This window comes from Rhipicephalus microplus, chromosome X, assembly GCF_043290135.1.
Source record: "Rhipicephalus microplus isolate Deutch F79 chromosome X, USDA_Rmic, whole genome shotgun sequence".
NCBI classification, from domain to species: Eukaryota; Metazoa; Arthropoda; class Arachnida; order Ixodida; family Ixodidae; genus Rhipicephalus; species Rhipicephalus microplus.
Window position 1 is genome coordinate 319,854,046 of NC_134710.1, and position 22,172 is coordinate 319,876,217.

At 42.6% G+C, this 22,172-nt stretch overlaps 1 protein-coding gene across 2 annotated transcripts in view; it reads right to left on the reverse strand.

Annotated features, from left to right (window-relative positions):
- Positions 1-14,618, reverse strand: part of Cow (Proteoglycan Cow) — a 61,290-nt gene extending 46,672 nt beyond the window's left edge. For both annotated transcript variants that reach the window (XM_037413681.2, XM_037413680.2), the window contains exons 1-3: positions 14,158-14,618; positions 13,418-13,484; positions 13,167-13,269 (exon numbers count right to left, since the gene is read on the reverse strand). In XM_037413681.2, coding sequence (XP_037269578.1) covers positions 13,167-13,269; positions 13,418-13,484; positions 14,158-14,298 — 311 coding nt within the window. In that variant the 5' untranslated portion in view covers positions 14,299-14,618. The remainder of the gene's footprint in view (positions 1-13,166; positions 13,270-13,417; positions 13,485-14,157) is intronic.
- Positions 14,619-22,172: the final 7,554 nt, after the last annotated feature.

Below are 22,172 nucleotides of genomic sequence, written 5' to 3' on the forward strand. Positions count from 1 at the left end.
AGAAATACATCTGGTATTTTCCTGGTGCTGCCTTTACTTTTAATTATAACTTTCTCTGTGTGCTTAACAATATAAAGATAACGCTCTATGCCACATTGGTAAGGGATCACGAGTGGAACATAGTATCAAAAAAAGCCAGCAAGCTGGTAGAAATTCATGGTATCGAAAACCGTTCGTATAAATATGTTCAGGAGCCAGCATTTGGTTTTCTTTTTAATTTGTGGGGCACCCGTAGGATAGCGACCTTTTCTCGAACAAAAAACCAGCCCTTCGACAAGGAGGAGATGAGCTACCAGGAGAATAAATTAGTGTTGAACAATAAACACCGTGCCAAGCCTTTGGCACGCAGTGCCATATTTTATGTAACGTTGCTTCACTTAGACTAAAATAAACCTGATGTAAAAACAAGAAAAGCACACTGAACAAACTTCTAGTCTAATTGCTGGCATAAAAGTACCTATGATTAGAATTATGCTTCATTTACTGCGCTGAAAAAAAAAAACAGCAAATGACGGCAGGTGCACAGCAGCAACCGGCCCGCTGCCTGAAAAAACCAGCCGAGCCGGCCTAAAACCAGGCAGGCGGCAACCCTAATGATTGATATGTGGGGTTTAATGTCCCAAAACCACCATATGATTATGAGAGATGCCGTAGTGGAGGGCTCCGGAAATTTTGACCACCTGGGGTTCTTTAACGTGCACCCAAATCTGAGCACACGGGCCTGCAACATTTCCGCCTCCATCGGAAATGCAGCCGCCGCAGCCGGGATTCGAACCCGCGACCTGCGGGTCAGCAGCCGAGTACCTTAGCCACTAGACCACCGCGGCGGGGCAGGCGGCAACCCTAGGTGCCCGTATTGTGTAAATCAGCCTTTGACATCCCAAATGCGAGCAGAATGTACCATGAGTGCTTTAATGCCTCTCAAGGTAAGTCCAATCTTAAGATTTGTCTCTGTGTCCAGCCGGTATGAAATCGCACTGCTATATTGACCCAACCAACTAGACAGGCATCATTCCAAACACTATACTATCTCAACTAGATAGACTTGAAACACACTCAAAGTTTTGGCCGACCCAGCTGTCAGAAGTATGTGCTGGTAAACTTTACACTTTACTGAATGCAGTATTAAAATATACCTTTAGAGTCAACATACAGGTCAATTAACAAGAGGCACAAACATCTCAAAAGTGCAAATGTCCTTTGTACTAAAAGTGTTATAAAACCCTTTTGAAAAGAAAAAAGAAACTCAGCAAAAAAGGGCATTTTCCTTTTGCTGAACATTGCGCTGCAAAGCCGTTGCTTCTTCCAAAGACTTTTCTATGCATTTCAACATCCGACATGGCTATAAAGAAAGAGTACAGCCCTTCATGTATGCTTTAAAATCGTGGACAAGAAGAAGAATTATAAATGCATGAAAAAAATACAAACAGTAGGTATTTTGTTTTGTGGCTCACTGTGGCTCATGCCACAAGATTAGTCATTGTGGCATGAGCCACAGCGACCAGTGCAGATTCATAACAATATGAAAAACTGTACAGACAACACCTCTTTGAGAGACATGCAAGTGCAATTACAATCAGAGGTTAATATTTTTTACAGGCTGAAAAGCTTTAGTTGGATGCTTTTAGACATTAAAGGTGGAAGCAAGCCTGTAGATGTTCCAACGAGTGGGTAGAGAAAAAATAATAATGCTATTGTGCATCACTGACTATAATGATGTCTGTATAAGTAAGAGAACAACTAAGCCAGTCAACAGTGCACAATCAATACCTCAGCTTCTGATGAACTTTAACAATGGTTTTATACGTCATATAGGATGACTTGCACACATAAAGCATCAAAATTAAACATACAAATGAAAATGAATAATGCAAGAAACATTCCAATCTAAGTTGAACTCTCAGTGCACTAGTCAACATCATGTAAAACAGTGATGTACACTGAGAGAGATAAAAGATAATGCAAAATCCCCTCCAGAAGAAAAATTAAAGCAAAGAGCAAGCACCATTCACCTAACTGCAAAGATGTGTACTACTGCTGGCGATAGCAAGTGCTAATGTTATTAAAGGACACTAGTCAAATAACAATTTACGTCAGAGTGAAAGCCCAATGTATGATGTCTAAAATTGAAATATTATCAACAGCAGTGCCCTACTTACCGAGAAATTAAGGCAAATGCACGAGAACTTATGTGCTACGCATAGGACATTCGCAAAATGATCCCGATGACGTTAGAGGTACCGCCTACAATTAACCACTACCGTGCATTAAGAGACAATAAAATGCTGCTTGTTCGTTTCTGTTTGATTTATTAAAAAAAGAACCATCAGATGTTATCATGGGGAATGACACGAGCGGTTCAAAATTTCAATTTTTGCCTGGTTAAACTGAACAGATCATGCCATTTAACGGGGCCCAGTTGAACCAACCAAGTCTGCCACCTCGAAGGCCATTGCAGGAAATTGTTTAATGGCCGTTGCTGCTGCTGTGGCTCCCACTAATTTCATTCTGCTGCTAGTGTTGGCGGTCGTGCAGTAAAGCTGCGCAACGTTGTGCACGGCAACAGTGATGTGAGATATTCCGTTGAGGCAGGTAATTTGAAGGGCGCTAACCCAGTGCAGACCACTAAAACGCGATTTTATTGCAAAATAAGCACTTCCTTGGCACAAAAGTAATACTACGGCGGTTTCTAGACCCCCATTTCAACAATCGAGGTCGACTTACTAGTTGCCTTTAGTGTCACTTTAAGTTTTGCAGTACAGAAAGCGCCCACAGTTTCGTGACTAAGTGGAGTACTTCTAGCGCATGTACACGATGCTGCGTGCAGCGGTAACATCTTTTTAACCATCAGTAACCCCAGAAAGCCAGTTGGTAAAACTCCTCAAACACACACATACACATGCAGAGAAAGAGAGAGAGGTGAGTGTGCTGCTTGTGCTAAAGATTATGTTGCCTAATAAATTATATAAACAATAAAATGGACAGTTTATAAGTAAAGCTAATAAACAAAACAAATGCTTGTGTAGAGGCTCCGCTTCTAGTTCCAAGGGCAAAGCCGTAAATTGCCTTAACAACTAACTGTAGACAAGCTCAAGTTCAGTAACATGAGCCAGGCAGGTGCAAAGCTGTGCAACCGAAGCACAGGCTTTCAATAAAACAGCATAGTGCCTTTTTATGCTTAGGCAGCCATTTCTTTATGTATCATACTCGTGGAATTACAATTAAATAGAATACTATCAACAACTATACTATCTTGTCCCCCTTTGGTTCCACAGTCAGTGAGATATGAGTGTGTACAGGTGATGCGAGTGTGTACATGAGTACAGGTCACTTTACTAAGTCTTGAACCATGAAGCTGATCCCTTGGTTGATGCATTGCTCTCTGTTGATGACAGTGCAAAACAATCAGTGCACTGTCTTCAACTTAGGAGTTGACATAATTTTTGGGGGATTACAGCATGTTTTAGGACTACAGCTGAGCAGAATTTGTAGATCACACCCTCAGGTTATGTGAAAGAAAGGCGTTTTCCTGTTTGAGGTTCAACTTATGCTTAAGATAACACAGGAAATACAACATGCTGCATGCACAAGTTGACAAATTAATATAGACCAACAAGCATATTATCAAGCCATTTCAATAATAACAACAGCAATGGCACAGTGATCAATTCCTTCATGCTTCATACACCTTCCGCATTTATCACAGGAAAGAAAAAAAGAAATAAATAGGTTAGCTTTGCATTCCATTCATTTTTAAGACATCTCATTCTTCTGAGCAAATAATAATTTTGAAAGACCCGCCTTTTAATCTAACTTCATACAACAGCACTTTTACTTACAATGGCTTGTTTTTTAAAATGTGCGTGGAATATATTATGCTTCGAACTCAACTCTATATTATGTCTCCTCCCTCTATCAAAGTCTGCAAACTAATCGCCAGGCACACTAAAAAAAAAGATTTGCGAAATAGCCCATGACTACCCGATTCGATGAGGCAATGTTTTTCTATGTCAATGTGAGCATAGCGAGTACAAAAAACCGTTGAACGCTGACAATATCACTTCATCATGAAGTATAACTTTCTTTCCCCATGTGATTGTGCCGAATATAGGACACAAGGACCAGTGAAGATAATGCACAATAGCAGAATCCTCTCATGCTGTAAAAAGCTTGGGACATAACTGCATGGTCTGTACCAGAAGTGATGTGATTTATTTGTCAGAAGCTGTTCAAGCACAAATTATATTCATTCACCTAATGGTCATATAGTACACTAGCACTGCAGTTATGTGGTAGACCTTACGCTCTTGCTAGTCTCGAATATATATTACATCACGCACAACAAGTGTATCGCCTCCAATGTCATTCCCTTTCTCACTTTGTTTGCCATTATTGTTTCAGGTAATCAATCTTTTCTGCTTTTCAAATTTCAGGTGTCCCCCAAAGTGGAAGAGGTATGGTATCATGTAAACTTTTCCCTTCCAAGAAGTACGCATTCAATGAAGATGATCAGAATATGCAATAAATAAACGCAGAGCCTTTCAAAACCACGTATACTAATTGCTTCAACCATGAACATTCATTTGATTTGGTAGAAATACCAGCAGACTTAAAGGCACTGAGGTGTCGAAGAGTATGGCCAGCATCTGTGACTACCTTAGCAAACATTTGGAGACCCGACAGCTACCACGATTTCCAACAAGTGGAAAAACACCAAGCAAGAAAAGATCACAAACGAAACTGACAATGCATTTCAATGCAAGCTTTAAGGTAGTCAAGCTGGAATGGACTAGGAACGAGGGTTAGTGGCAAATATCTCAGCAACCCATGGCCGATATACAACACAGCCCTGTTTAGTAATGGTCAGAATCACTTGGGACAAGTGTTTTAAGACTTAAGCTTACAAGGTGCCAAACAAAGGTTGAAAACTAACATGCAGATGAACAAGGTTTCAGCAACCCAGCGACAGAGGAAAATTTTTGTCTGTCAGCCAGTCTTTAAAATCTGTGCAAAAGTAAAAAACTGATGCAGCATCCCTGCTATGAGCAGGAAATATACAGAAAGAACAAAGATAAGTCGCTGCTATCTACAAGCAGTGCATGCATTAGATTCTAACAGTTTGAGCATATGAGGCAGAAATTTGCAAGTTAACAAAGATACCTGAGAAGTCAGATTGTGGGGCGAGTGACGCGGAGTAAAATATATCAGGCACAACACAAAAAGACAGAAAGGCAATGATGTGAATCAGAGGTTCAATATGTGTAGTCAAAATCCTGGTTAGCATTAAGAGATAAAAATGGAGCTATATAGACCATGTAATGCATAGGCAAAGTTTTCAATGTTCTGCTTGGAGTCGCAGAATGGATGCCAAGGAAAGTGCAGTCACAGAAAACAAAAAATAGCATGGTTTGGCGAGATTAGAAAGTCTGTAGGCGTAGGATAGAATCAGCTTGGAGAAGATGGGGGTAGTTGGAGACTGTTGGGAAAGATATATTCTTGCAATGGACATAAATAGCTGCTGGGCAGCTGAGAATGAGAATGAAACAGATCATTGAAGGAGTACTAACACAACATTTTTTAAATTTTTTTCTGGTTAAAAAAAGTCTGGGGCACCTCAGAACTACCCATCCACCCACACCCACCCCCACACACACGTAAAAAAAAAATATTTCCAAGCCTGAGAGTGCATCGGGCATAATATATATTGCATTACGTTGCTCCCTTCTGACTGCTTTCTGTATCATGATACAGTAACCTACACCAACAACGTGGATATTGACTGTAGAAAAAAAAGCCATCACTAAACTAAATTACTTATGATACTTTAAAGCATGGAACTCTTTTTGCTATGGCTTTAAACTAGGGCCCAGCAGCTTTGAGTTCCTTGGAGGTCACAGAAGAATGAATGGCAATACAGAAAAAAAAAGTAAGTAACCCACCACAAAACTAGCCCCAAAATATAAAAAGTGCATGTGTATGAACCCTAAAAGCACATCTATGCTCAATCGAGACAAACGTACGATATTCAAAAGCAAAAACAATCGCATATGTTGCAGTGCGAAGACTGTTAGCATAACGCTGCTTATAGACAGTTTCAACACATTTTAACATATGCGGTGACTCAGAAAGCCCATGTCAGCACATGTACACACAACCATGGGTAAAAAAAAAGAATCACAGAGGAAAGGTGAGCTGACCCAAATATTCCAGGAAAACCAGTCCTTGCAGTAGTCTACTGCAGTACTGCACTGCAGTTGAATACTACAAGTGTGCATACTGCAGCAGAGGAAGCATCAGGTTTATGCTAGAGCAGCCAGTTTACAATGAATCTACAAAGGGCACGTACAGAGGATGTATAAATAATTTCCATGGAGGGGAGTGCTTATGTAGCAGGAATACATAGTGAAGCAGACATTTTCAGCTGTGGCTAGAAAGCACAGATAACTTACATTAATTAAATTAGTTTAAGAACCAATTAAAACACATGTAATATACTTTATTAAAGTCCAGATCCCATTATTATTTTTTTAGAGGTACTAACTAGACTATACAAACCTAACCACATATGGCCAAGCTGTTTATTTTTGTAATTATTTTCTTTTTATTTAGAGCACTAAGTAGCTAGTGCACAAAAATTGCATAGGTGAAAGAGAACAGATGACTCAACGTCACATAGTAGCTCGTATATAATATACGTCGCATATAATAACATCATATGTATTATGGCAGAGTACCTCATAACTGTGTACTCTGCCAGTTTCTTATTTGCTGTTTCAGCTAGACGAACGTTATAAGGGATGCCCTATATCGGCCATATATGCATAAAGATGGTTCATAGATCATGTGGACTTCAGAGCCTGATGACAGTGACACGCCATCAAGATCAAGGATAAGAGTGCTTCAAAATAAATTATGATGCACGAGCTCCTAACTGAATATTTGAATCCTTTCTCTACTTTCCATGCAAAAATAGCTCTTGTATTCTATAAAAAGGAAACAAAACAAAAAAACACTATGCCTTGTACAGACGGAATCCCACTTGTCCAGAGAGTCCTTTTAGACACTTCAGCTGCAGCTTGCAGCAGTAATATGCAAAGATGGACATTGTAATGATACCTAACATAGTCGAAACGCAAGCTAGGTCTTCGTGCTATATTTCAAGCATGAACAGAAGCTTGTGGGCAATGTGAGGCGGCAGCTGTGGAAAACAACAGTATCAATGGCCACGTGCTCCATTGCTCTTGACAAGTGCGATTCCAACTGTACACCCATATCCATCATGTTTCTTCCAGGCTACAATACTACATTCCCAACGGCAAAAAGTATGAATAGCAAATTGTGCAACTGGAAATGAAACAAAAGAAAGCTATATTTTCAGAACATGAACAAATCAATTAAGCTGTTAAAATAATCAGCTAAATGTAAACACACTCAAAAAGAAACAGTTTGTCCTTGGGTACGTAAAAACATCACTTAATTATTATTTCTGCCACTAGTCATTAGATGTGCACATAATAGAACATTGTGGCAATTTCGAAATTTCATGGGAGATAATGTTAGCCTGGCAACTGTAACAGACTGTGCACAATTACAAACACTATTACGATGAGATCATAGTACAACTGAAACAAAGCAGTACATAGAATTAATAAAAAAATCCCCCCCCCTACTCCATACTAAATTTTGTAGGTTCAAAAACTTATAATATAGAGCAAATGAGATCACAGGTAATGAGCCCGCAAGGTGGCAAAAAATTTATCTGAAAGAAAAAAAATTGTACTCTAGTTTGTATCGTGAAGACTTTTCTCCACCTTGCAGGTTTCTGTAGGATTCGCAGTATCAGTATCCACGTACTTTGAACCATTACTTTGCCCTCACTCTGCGATATGCTAGCCCCCTGACTTACTGATGTAGTTGGTGAAGCAAAAAAAGAGAAAACATCCACTTTACCTAGCACTCTTGTTAGGAAATTGAGCATTTGTGTATACACAAATGACTAATGAATTTGAATGCTATAGCTGTCTACAATCAAGCTGATGCAACTTATTAGTCAAGTATAACATCCAAAATAGCCTTAGTAACTTCCTTAGGTTTACCGAGGGCAGCTATGCCACAAGGTGCCATATTAAGTTATAGGCACAATGAATGACTGTAAAAGATCAAAATGACCGTGAGCAGTAGTTTATCCACTTATACAATTTTTTTTGCGGTCAAGACGATATGACAGCCTTCAGGTAAAGTAAGTAAAAAATATAAGGGTTTCTGCATGAACGACACAAACTGCATTTTCTTCAATTCACTAACACCAACAACCATAAAATCCCACGCAAGTCCCCCTACCCGAGCAAGCGCAGCCCCTCCCCCCTCCATTTCCTTTCAACTTGTTCTCTGCTACAGAATCCTGCAGCAGCAGTTACCCAAAGCCCAAGTTCTGAGAGTGCTTAAGCAGGTGCACGATTTCTCAGTACATTTACAGCGTCGCGCCATGGGGTTGCTATCCGAGTTGACAGAAATAGTTCGAACATATCACAAGCGTAATTCCCCCCTTGTGATAACACATGAAATTTCACACAAGGATTCTCTCTGGTTCATTTAGAACAGCAGTAAATACTGACATATGTGTATACATGAACGACAATGATCTTGGGGACAATTTAGAGATTCTGGCTAGTGGGTCAGTAGGTTCAGGAGAGAAAGCCGAAGAAGGCGTTTTTCTGTTCACTTGATTTAAACACGCTGGTTTGGTGTCTCGAGGTGTTCTTGACACTTGTTCACATTGAACCACGACAATATGGGCATATTCAATAGAGCATTTCACTAGAATCCCTTCTTGAAACCTCTCCTGCTACTATTTTGAATTTGGGTTCGTGACAAAGCAAGGGCACTCCTCCTTCGAATCGTGTTCGATTATCTTTCACCTTAGGGGGGGGGGGGGGGGCACTTGCTCGTGGTTTTAGGAGAGCATGGCGATCATAAGCGTAAAAAAACTGGAGGTACTAGAGAGTTTAACGAAAATTTGTAGGGGTAAAGTTGCCAAATGAAATAAAATACTATTTACTGAAGTTTTGGCACCAATACAATAGTTTTAATCACAAAAAAGTAAGAAAAAAGCAATGGCAACAATATAGGCACTTCATGCAAAGTATTCTGAATAGATAATAGGAAGAGGGCTCTTTGTTTAAACAAAAGGGCCATCTTCCCCAAAATAACTGCTGTAACCCTTCTATTGCTCCGCATTAGCACTGCTATCAAGTTTATCTATGGGTGTTGAAAAGTCCTTAAATATTTTATATGAAAAGTTTGCAGTTCCTTATACTAAAGAAATGTCCATGTGTGTGCAATACAGGAGAAGGTTATGCATCATTTTACGATTTATTGTGATTTGGCCTACCTAAAAACAATTAAAGCGAGCCCTAAATAATTGTTGGTCATAGTTTAGTGTAAGACAGCACATAGTTGCACTCTCCCTGTACATCCTTCACTTAAATGTGTTTCAGTATAGTACATTTCTAGTGTCCGGTCGCAGTAAAAAATCTAATAATAATATCTGGTGCTTTCCGAATGGGCCACAAAAATCCGGTGGACATTCGACTTATAGCCGCATGTCCACATCCGGAGCCGGTTATCTAAGGGACGACCTAGGCCCGTTGCATTTCGGTTGTTATTTACATACGTTTTGTTTTCTGTCTGGAATATCTACAAAAGATTTCATGTGGGCGCGATAATTTGGCCAGCAGATGGACAACCACGAGACATCCCAAGGAACAAAACTTTCAAAAAAGACTTTTCGAAACGGCAACAAACAGTTATACGTCTTGGTCTAAGAGAAGGCCTAAAACAGACATTTTCAAAAGGAAAGAGTAGCTCCTCAAATGCGCTCGCTTGCAGTTTCGCCGACTGTTCATTTCAATTCAATGGCCGGATCTGCTTGCCACTTTTGTTGCCGATATAGGATGCAGCTAAAACGTCGCCCACGACTTTTCATCATTTCTTTACTGGAATGTTTTAAAATTGTATTTAAGACGGTAAGTATGACAGTTGTTTGCTGGCGGTTGAATCTTGGTTGAACACGTAGCTATAGAACAAATGCCGGTGCAAATCTTAAGCTAGACTGACTCGACCTATTTTGGATAATATTGTTCTTCGGCGCGTCACAGTTCACGTATGTGGCATGTGCGTGAGAGCGGCAAGACGACATACTTGTAGGCAAGCATGCTTACAAATATGCTGGCTAGTCGCCGATGAAGTGCAATGTTTCTACCGTATACGCCCCTCACCCGAGTGCAGTTATGATTGATTGCTATTTAGAAATACCTGACAGCATTTTATCTGATCTGTATTAAAAATCGGTTTTATGTTTTCGAACACCTACGTAGCTTAATTACTTTTTCTTGTATGCAGCTTTCCTTCACTGATGTTTTGCAAGACAGTGGGGCTGGGACCGCGCCCGCAGTACTAACGAGACCACCAGTGCACTTTCTTTGACGGGAACCGGAGTGCATCATATGATCGTCATTCATGAAATTTCATGAGGAATCTTATATTGTTTTCGAAAGTCATTTGAAGTTTTTAAAATCAATATAGATTGCTGCAACCAGTACTATGTGCCACGTCCTTATTGCTTTGATATCTTAGTTGCAGCATGCAATGCTGTAAGAAAAGCCAGTCAAGTTAATGCATTGTACTTGGCAGGTTTAATGCTTCTGTATCAAGGTGTTCAATATGGGCGCGATCTTATCCGCGTGCTAAAATGAAACATCCATTCATGTCGTGTAATAGGTCAACGCCCGCATAAACGTCCCTGTCGTAGTGCATACGTGGCAGGACCCTCGACCAATCGCGTATGACGAGGGTGAATGTTCTATTGTGCGGCATAAAGCAATGCATGTCCGATGAACGTCCCATAATTTTAGAGATATTCCCAGGTACGTCCAGTGTACGTACTGAAAGGGCTAACTTCAGATCCACCTTGTGTCCGAACCTACGGTTTTCGTCACCCATCGGAAGTTCGACGCATCGACAATTTTTTTTTGCGCTTAAGGGTCTTACAGACGACCACAATCCAGCTGGTGGTTTGCTGAAAATCTACAGAAAGTTTGACCATCTGGTGTTCTTTAACGTGAAGACATAGCACAGTATGTGAGCCTCTACTATTTCACCTCTATCGAAATGCAACAGCCATGGCTGGTGCAGCGAAGAATCGACCGACACTTCTGTATTGGGATCCCTTTTTCACATCTTGTTCCTGCTATATTTCTGACTAATACATTGAGAACTACCACAACGCTGGACGTGCTGAGAAGGTATGTCAGTGAATTTGGCAATGAGGACTGCCACAAAACAAACCAAGTGCTTGAATGGGGTGTGGTTCTGGCAAAGGCATGAAAGAAAATGCCAGATTTACTTAGAAGTGTGGCAGTTTGGCCTAGTTAATATGACATGACGATAGTTATAGTGCGAGAACAGAATGACCTTCTTGTCTCTTTGTCGTTCTGTTCTCGCGCTATAACTATCGTCAGGCCAGATTTACATCTAGGACTTCCTTAAGCCTTAGACTGCCCGAGATAAAGCTGTGAGCATCAAGTGCTTTATTTAGCTGCACTTCTTCCCGACTGCACTGCATGTTTGTGCTTTACGTTTCGCACCTACTGCCTTTTTTTTTTTTGTGGTTCCATCAAAAATGTGTTGTACTCAAGGTTTATTGCTAATGATAATATTGCAATCTAAATAAAAGTTTAATGCTCTCACGCTAATATTTCAATATAAGATAGATGGTACCATCAGTAATTTCAGTTGCCCAAAATGATGAGATGGCATGAACACTGTCATCAATGAGTGAATATTCCTTAGCATGGCTTTGAAAAGTACTGCAGTGGTGCACCGAAATTCCTACCTTATAACAGCAACATTTTCTTTTACATGGTGCTTCATACTGTTGTGTAGAAAGCACTTAGAGCACAACGCAGAACATTAACTCAGTTAGTGGTGTCTAACATTGAGGTATATGCATGCAAGCTTTTGAAGGTAAGTCCGTCAGCTCTGAAAGTTTACCTTCATATGCTTTAGCTTTACGACTTTGCACAGTGAAATGTGAACACCACAATAATGTACCTCGCTATAAAGCAGTGATAAAGTTAGAGCAGGGCATATTGATGTTTGCCAAATGCTCAGTTTCTTCCATTCCTGCATTTCAAAAACAGATATCCATATGGCAGAAGTAAATTACAAAGCTATTTTCCTTCATCGCACAATATTTCCAATTATTCCCACTGGGCTTTCTACTGACACCTTTACCAGCCTCTATATAAAAGCCTCATACAATGCTAAATAGTGCCCTTAAGTAAGTATGATCTCATTAAATAAGTATATGTATGTTTCTTGCCTATTTCAATTAATTCATTTTTGCTATGCACCTGTCACCATTGAAAAACAGTTGATCTTCCCTTTTAAACCAAAAAACCCCAAATAAAAGGTATAGCAGGCATTTTTTTATAATTAGCATGTCATGTTTTTGTATTTCAATCAGGAAACTTAAGTGAAATACTATGCTCATCTTTCTGTAGTATAGCTTGTATCTTAGCTCTCATATTTCTATAGAATTCAGCAATTCTCGAGCTACAAAACCAATTCTTAATAAAGAGGTACAAGTGATTGAAGTGTGGCTTCAAATGTTGCACAAAAAAAAAAAAGCCATCACCATGAATGCAAGAACATGTTAGGCTCACCTTCAGGTAATCGTGTAACACCCACAGCAGCACAAAATTTGATATTTCAGGTAGAAAAATATGATCACTTCTCTCTTTCAAAAGAGCAGCATAGGAACATTATAATTTGTGAGAAATATATATATCTTGAGCGATGCATAACACCACCTTCATGAATATGTGAAAAAAATGAAAAAATATATAATTAATAACTGTATAAACAGAACTGGAAATGGCAATGGTTTCAGAGGATATCATATGATCATTTGTTTAAAACAAGGCTTTTTCACACGAGCATAAAAGCAACACAACTTTCGGCTTAAGGTGTCACCTTTTCTTCTATGCAGTTTGACAGGTCCGAGTTAGCAATGACGGCCAGAAATATGCACACTTATTTATATATGTACAGCAAGTGCACACATCTGTCTAGGTGTTCATATGAGGTTGTCAAAAATATCTTACTTCATTTTCTTGACTTTCTTTGCACTGACACAGATTGCGGTGTTTTCATCTTGAATCAAGCACTCCTGCGTCGGCTTGCATTGAACGGTGCGACAGAGGTCGGCTGCAACACCAGTGGTATAACATATTAGTGGCAGACCGAAGCGCAAAAAACAACTGGCATCAAACTCAATACGTATCAATGTTTCGCTAACAAATCTAAAACCAATTATTTGTCCTCTGGTACTAGATAGATGGATTCCGTTACTCACCATCGGCGAAAGACCAGGCGTTATATGTCGCTTTCAGATCTTTCATCGAATCCTTCTGCGTCGAAGTCTAAAAAAGTAAAATAAAGACAAACGATGAATTTAAGATGCTGATACTTGTGGCTCTTCCCTCTAGCATGAAATTCCCTGAGCAAATACGTTCCATCGTGACCTCGTACATACGCGACGCAGCCCTCATAAACGAAGCAAAATAAAATATGTACAAAAAACGACGCGTATCCCTTTTGATCACCAAAAGCAACAGCGGACGGGCCATAGAACATCTGAACGGCGGAAGCCAGTAAAATCACCGTAAAGACGTACTCTTTATATGAATAAGACCAACAACAAAACTGTAGGAAATATATATATATATTAAATACGAAGGCGCTTTTCACGGGCGACCCAGAACTAAACATTTCAATGATTACCAGGTGCTTAGCTTCCCGTGAATAAGTCTGCACAAGATGAAAAAACAACCAATAATAAACAGGCGTTTATTATTGGTCGCGTTCGATACACATTCCTTTCCCATCGCGCAAGAGGGTGACAGGCGGAATAACTTACAGAAGCCGCCACAACTAACACGTTTGTGCGTAATAATTCTGCCTGTGCACAAACGCCAGCGAATTATGAAAAACAGTGGGCGCACGAGATAAAGTTTGGTTTCTCGTAAATACCATCCGTCGCTAAAAAAATGAAGCGCAGGAGCAGGTCAGCGCTGCTTCCTCCGCACGACTCACCTCATCTCGCGAGTGCTCTTCGAACTCAAAGTCCCATTCCTCGGAGTCTTTAGATTTGTCCTTGACGGTAGACGAGTAGACCGTGCAAAGTAGGGACGCCAGTACAACTACCCAGAGCCACGCCTTCTTGTCGGGATGCATCGCTCCTCAGCGCCGATCGGCTGCAAGTTTAGGCCTAGACCTTTCGCAACCTCACCAACACTGGATCAAAGCGGCGGATGCGAAGAGCTGCAGGCTCTCGACCCTTCACATTAAGTCCGTCAGCGCGTTTCTCGATCTCCTCAAAGCTTTGTGCGATCGAATAAGATTAGATGGCGGCACCCACTGGCCTTACCGAGAAAATAAGGCTGCGAAAGAAAAGTAAAGTGGACTTTACGGAGCACAACCCCTTTTCTCTCGGCGCAGCACGGCGACTCTCCTAAAACTCCTGCTGGCCGACACAGCCGACCGCCGCTGCGTTGGCTCCGCTGGCTCGGTTGTAGTTATCGGACACCGTGCCAGAGGGCTCTGAAGTGGTGCGCATGACCTACTACACTCCTGACCTGCCCAGAGAGCACCTCTTCCAGCGCCCACGTTCTAGTTCATACCTTCTGCCGCTAGGGCCGTCACCTACGAGCGGCGTGGCGCTAGGCAGCACCTGTTCGCTGACGTCACCTTCACTCTTTGTAGTCAAATTTTAACCAACAAAGCACTCGTAGTGCGAATTTATGATCCACAATTTAGAAATATCCAGAAATAATAATACTAAAAGACATTCAGAATTTTTTTTGCAATAAAATGCACGCGACAACGCATAGGCTGTCCAAAATCATGTAAATCCACGGGTTTCCACGTTTGTCAACCAGTGTGCTATAAATTCTTAAGCGCACTGAACAGCTTACTTGACCAGCAATGTATGGGAAGAAATAGTCACATATATGCCGACAGTTCACCACAGAAAGCAGGCATTCTTATACCAGCGCCTACAAAACAACCGTAAAGAAGCAGACGAACAGGTTATAGGTAGCGCCACCTACGGCGAGCGATTGAACGAGAGCGGGGACACGCGCTCCCATAGGAACCCCGCTATCTGAACAGGTCAGGAGTGTAGTAGGTCATGGTGGTGCGCGCCGGCTCCATCGATTTGGATGTCGGCCGTGCTTGTTATCGCGATCAGGTAGGCGCTGCGCACACGCGCACGGACGATTGCGTGTACTAAGCGCACCTAGCGTATGCTCTTGTCTTCTCGCTCCGCGCTTTAGTTTTATTCAACACTGCGCGTGATGCCTCTGAACACGAAGTGGACCCTGATTTCATTCGAGTTTTATTACACCATACGCGCTGGCTGGAAGACGATAAATAAGTAAATAAATAAATAAACAATTATTTGTGAATAAATAAATAATCGGAAAGCTTTAGTTCCCTGATTAGTTTTATGGAAGAACTTGCAGCAACAAATTGTTACTTCATGCATTTGAAAAATGAACTGTATACAATCGCGTACCACATTTTCGTGGAATGCTTTCTCCACCGTTTATATCTTAATGCATATTATACTATGGTATCTGCGTGACCTTTGATACAGCCAAGAAAAAAATGAAATATCTACATGGGGCATATAAATTTTAAATCCGGGTTAATTGCTACACAAGATTGCGCATGGCCTGCTTAAGGACAAGGTTCTCAAACTTACCTAAGCTAGCGGGGCCGCAGTTACAAAATGTTGTGTGACAGGGACCGGGGTAGTCAGACTTCTTAGAATGTATCGCAAGTCCACACCTTGCGAAGCAACTCCGGGCGGTTCAGGGAGCCTGTGAAGTGATCGGGAACCTCTGGTGCCCGACCCCGTCGTGGCGGGTGCAGCCCTTGGTAGGTTCTTAGGAACCTTTTTCCCAGGACGCAAATAAAGTTCATCTGTCTGTGTCTGAGGGGCCAGGGCAGTGCAGATGGTGAGATCGCCTATACATAGTGGTCTCAAAGGAGGGGGAGGGGGAAATCTTGAAGGAAATGTCACCTAACGTTACCATTCGAAAAAAAAAAAAAAACGCGTCTTCTATATCCCAATATGGGTCATTTCTGAAAAGGATTTCACATCAGGTTTCGGAAAAATAAAGAAACATCTAATTTCAACAACGACTAAAATCTAGAAACCGAAAATTCCCGTATGTGCACGGTGATGTTTCAACTTTACTGACTGCATGCATGGAGTGCTTCACGAAAAAGGAGCCTTCAGGCCGGTCGCGTCTCTGTAATTTACCCGAACAACGCGTTTTAAATTGCAATAGGCGAGAAAATATATGCGGGAACTATGGCAACGTCACAAAGCTAGATTCCACGGGAAGCCGCGGGCCGCGCATTCGAGACCTCTGCTTTACGAAGTCGTTATCCGTGGCACCAAATCATATTATGCCCAATGGGTGGCGCTAAGCTACTGCACCCCGTAGTAGATTGATTGAAGAAGAAATGTCTGCTACCTTATCTTTCTTTCTTTTCTTTCTTTTTTATCGTTCCAGGGAGCATGACTGTTTTTAGTACATGTTCCCTACACCGCATCTTAACCTAGTGCGACCAGAACTTCCTCGCGGCCGTAACCAGTTTGAATGAAACAAAAAGCATTGTTTTCCACACAGCTAGAGAATTGATGCATTGCTCCTTGCAAGCACCGCCATTATTCACTTTTTTTTGTGCACGATTGCAAGTGTTTTTGAAACAGTGCTGTAGATATTCATGCATTCCGTTCGCATACACTTGCGGAATTCGCTCCTCGAATTCATCGATACGACTTTTTGTGTCGTGGAGTAGTGTATAGCGCAACCCGAGGGGAACAAGTCGTTGGGCGTCAGGACTTTTTGCAAGTTATTTTAACCCCTTAACTGCTTTGGACGAGCAGAGCTCGTTTTGCCCAAACGGCCGCCTGTCACCAAACTGCTTTGGACGAGTAGAACTCGTCCTAACAGAATAGGAACCCCCCTGTAGCGTTCAGGCGTAGAAGCGTGCATTAACGGCTTATATTGCGTGTCATCCACCAGACGGCAGCATTTTTGCGAGGATTTATTTTTATCCTGCGGCAAGAGCGGGGTTTTTGTGGGGGGAAAATGGCGTGTGGTGGCGACGACACATGCATAGCTAGCTGGCCAGTGAACACGAAAAAAAAAATGCTATTCGTTTTGCACTATTCTCGGAGTGATGGCTATTCGAGTGAAGATATTTATCGTGTGCCCAGAAGTGACGACAGCGATGGCGGTGAACAGGGTAGCTGCTTCGGTGATAATGAAGATAGCTCGGGTGCGAACGTTGTGAGTGCCCGCCAGTGAAGCCGCCTTGCCGTGTTCCAATTTTCTACGCAGCACCGAACTTCCCTATTGAAATACACCTAAGGGTGCTTAACATACAGAAGTGAAGAATGATGTGGCATCTGTAACTGTTTTTTATAAGGCTTTTAAATTTTATTAGCAGCAGGTAGTTGCTTTCCTATGTATTCTTCAGAAATAAACTTTATTCCGTTGATTTGACTAAGTATGTGGGGAAAATATTTTTTCAAAATCAGCTAGCTACGTTTTTGTACAATCAGATTCGAAATCAGCAATAAAAAATAGGCACTTTTCGACAGGAAATATTAAAAAAAAAAAAGGCAGCCAAGGTGCCACGACGCCCTCAACCATGCAGCCATGTGTCCCGAACAGCCTATAATAATATTATTATTATCTCGGGTTTATCATTCTAGAACCCCGATATGGTTATGCGAGAAGCCACAGTGGAGGTCTCCAGAAAGTTCGATCACCTGGGGTTTTTCACGTGCACCCAAATCTAAGCACACAAGCTTCAAACATTTTCGCCTCCATCGAAAATGCAGCCACTGTAGCCGGGACTCGATCCCGTGACCTTCGGGTTAGCATGACGAGCGCCATAATCACTAGACAACCGCGGTGGGGCTACGAACAACCTATAAACCCACAATTTGTGGTTGACGTCGTGTCTCTGATATACCTGCAACGACACAAGTTAGATGTTTAATAAACTATACGCCCTGCCATGGTGGTCTAATGGCTAAGGTACTCGGCTGCTAACCCGCAGGTCGCGGGATCAAATCCCGGCGGCAGCGGCTGCATTGCCGATGGAGGCGGAAATTTTGTAGGCCCGTTTGCTCAGATTTGGGTGTACGTTAACTAAAGAATCCCAGGTGGTCGAAATTTCCGGAGCCCTCTACTACGGCGTCTCTCATAATCATATGGTGGTTTTGGGACGTTAAACCCCCCATATAAATCAATCAATAAATCAATCAATTATCCGACTTTAGCGAACAAATTGATTTTGTTTTTTTCTTTAGAGTTAATGAAGTACTACAAATAACATAATATTTGTTACCTTCCGCCCGTATGGCCTATATACGGTGATACTGCTCGATGGGTCTCTCCGTCTGCTTTCAGAATGAACCTCGAACATCTGGAAGAGTTGTATAGGAGATATAGTGTAAGTGTAATAATAGGGAGTTTTCGATTGCTACCCCCCCCCCCCAAATAGCGTCAAGGCCATTGCGCATGCGCAAAGCCCAAACTGCGTTTGGGTTGGGGACACTATTTCTCAAATTTAGCGGGAGCCCCGCAGCCCACCACAAAAGTTTTGGGTCAGACATACGGGACGGCACCCACTGAAGTGACATGACCAAAAATTGTGAGAGTATCCAAAGCGCCGCCGACCCTGTTCGAAAACTCTTCGCTCCTGCTTGACTCAAAGGGTGCATAGGCTAAGGGCTTTGGGGGACCCAAACTTTTGGGGCCCCTATAACTTCCTGATATCAGGGATTTTACGTCCCCAAACCCAAGCGTAATCACGAGAGACGCCGTACTGGAGCGCTCAGCAAATTTCGACCATGTGGTGTTCTTTAACGTCCGCTGACATTGCACAATGATACACACAGGGGCATGTACCATTTCGTCTCGGGCACAATGCAGCCGCCTAGGCTTGTATCGAACCCGCGACCTTGGGGCCAGCAGCAGAGCCCCGTAACCGCAACACCGCAGCGGATGGGTCGCAGGATAGCGCATATAAGAAAGAACGCACACATTATAGAACGCTTTGAATCAAGCGCGAAATAATAAAAAAAAATAATTGATGCAGGTTCCAAAACCTTATTTATGTTGTAACACACCTGCAAAACACTGAACTATCGCTATTTAGAATACGATAGCGGGGGTACTTTGCCGCATGCGAAGATATTCACGTTCTTTGAATAGATCAACACTAAAATCGGAATGTAATGCGTCTAGTCCTTCTATTCCTACCCTTCTCTTCAAAAAGAAAAAGCCCCAATGGCCTATCATTTTTACAGTTTTAACCTATGCAGTCATGGTGTGCTGATAATGATTTAAGTATAGACTACAGCTTGACCTATATATAGGTAAAGTACATCTAGCACCTCATCATCAATCAAGCTGGCGGTATACTTCTACTGTACATCGTTATAAATTATTGCGAAATTACCACACTCACAATATTTTCAGCTGCTGATTGGGTCATGGTGAAGCTATGTATGATCCCAGCTGGGCTCTGATATATAAGCTCGAAATGACAAAGTATGAGAATAATGTGAAATTGGCCTATGTGCACTGATCATGCTTCTTTTCTTTCTGCGTTTTCTTTATTTGCCCATAACTTTTGCCCTGATAAGAATGGCCTCTGTGCAACTGCGAAAGCATTACTTATTAATAATGGCTTAATGAATGATTTTGTTTCGTGTTCATTTCGAGGATAAAGTCGAGTCACCTGCCGTGACATACGCCATGCGCGGCGGAAAAAGAAATGTAACTTAGAAGAATGGCAGCTTGGGCTAGTTAGTATGACATGACGATTGTTATAACGCGAGAACAGAACGACGACAAAGGGACAACAAGAAGAAAGGCTTGAGCAATCATTCCGGGGCCTGGTAAAAAAATAAATAACAGGTAGTGAACAAAACTGATGCGGCGATAAAACTTAAGCGTATACTTGTCAGCATTGAAAAAGAAAAGGAAACGACAAAAGAAATAGAGAAAGTTTTTTTTTTTCTCACAATTCCACATTTCGACCTCAGTAAATTGAGTATGATGCTAAAACTCTGTAAAGCTTTCTTACCACGGGCACTGTACATTGTCTTGGATACGTACAATCTACTGAAGTGTCGCAAAAATCAAAATTTCCATTAATTATACCTCGCTGTACTTTTCTTTGACTGCACCCCGCAGAGCTACACTTCCAATGTTCTCTTGCCATACACACTCCTATCTTTGTTTTATGTTACTGGCCCATTGCACATGTGGCTAGTGCTTTGCGCGAATCACGGCAGAATACCCGAGAACACTCCGGATTATTCAGGATCACGTGTTATTCTTAAGCTCGCAAACGTGAACAGCTCAGTTCATTCTCGAACAAACGTGGCCACAACTCGATGTCGTGCTCCACCGCGGTGGTCTAGTGGCTAAGGTACTCGGCTGCTGACCCGCAGGTCGCGGGATCGAATCCCGGCTGCGGCGGCTGCATTTCCGATGGAGGCGGAAATGTCGTAGGCCCGTGTGCTCAGATTTGGGTGCACGTTGAAGAACCCCAGGTGGTCGAAATTTCCGGAGCCATCCACTGCGGCGTCACTCATAATCATATGGCGGTTTTGGGACGATAAACCTCACATATCAATCAAATCAATGAAGTCGATGCCGTGCACGTACAAATATTGGCGCGTCTTGCCGCGGATTAGATTATCGACGACCGACGCTTCGTTCGCAGACATATCGGGACACAGTGGGGATGGCTGTAGTTTGACGTTCCGTTTCCCGGCCACAAGTTCGGCGAAATCAGGAGTTTCGTCTCCTGAGACTGCTGTATTTTTCGTCAGCGTCGTTACCACGTGACTGTAAGCGTGTGCAAGAGGGGCGCAAAGAAGGGAGTGAGGGTGCCCCCCCCTCACCATTATACTCGGGGACATCTTTCCGTGGCAATGAAGGGAAGAGGCTACGGAGCCAAAGTGGACGTGTGCCACCGTTGTAAAATATAGTGCCACAAATGCGCCCGTGTTTACCACGTGAAAGTAATAAAAAATATCAACATCATTTTCTATTGAATGCTGTTTATAAAAGGACGCTGCATGCGCCAAGCAGATAATAAATATGCGTTATTGCTTTGCAAAGAGACGCTTCGCATTTTTGGCGCGTCTGCAAACGTCGCACATTTTACGTGCACCTCGCAGTCAAAATGACGAATTCGTCTTTAGGTAAGCGCGCGTCGCCCTGTAGCTATTCCGACGATTCGCCGTCGGAGCTTACGTCGAATTTCACTCACAAATAGCTGTGTACATGCAGACGTATCAAATTGTGTGCACTGGGTTTGCCTGAACATGGCCGTCATTCGAAACGCGAGCCGAACCGGAATACTTCGCGGAGGAGTACAAGAGCCGTAGCTCAGCCCTCGTAGCTTTCCCTTCATTGCCACAGAAAGTTGTCCCCCAATATAAGGTCCGTTCGATTCGCCTGCACCACGTGAACCAGTTCACGAGGTGCTGCACCTTGCCATTCGTTTCAGCGGTGCAGCATTGACGACCGCTGAACCCTGCCATTCGTTTCGAAAGGTGCAGAAGAGGTGCAGCACCGGTTCACGATTTTCCTGCACCTTGTTATGCCAGCGAGTCCTCGTCAAACGTCCGTGCCTCTGAAAAAGGCAATCTGGGTCAAGGCCAGCCCGCAGTCCGCCTGGCGCGATCAACTCGACGGCGTGAACACGCGCGGCGCCCCTCTGGCCCACGTGCAGTGAGTCAGCTGCGCACGTGACAGCGAGCCGGCGTCCTCGTGTCTGGTGGTCTGACGCATGGCGCGGCAACCCCATTGGAGGAATCTGCCCTGACGACCAGCGGCGCTTCTGATTGGACATTTTGGTTGGACCCGGTGTAAATAAAAGAAGCCCTGCGGCGCGTCGCGATCGGCAGTCCTATGAGAGAGGAGTCCCCATGTCGGAGAGCCGACATGTGTGTGAGTCGGCGGTCTTAGGCGAAAAGTTGACCTATGTATTAGAGA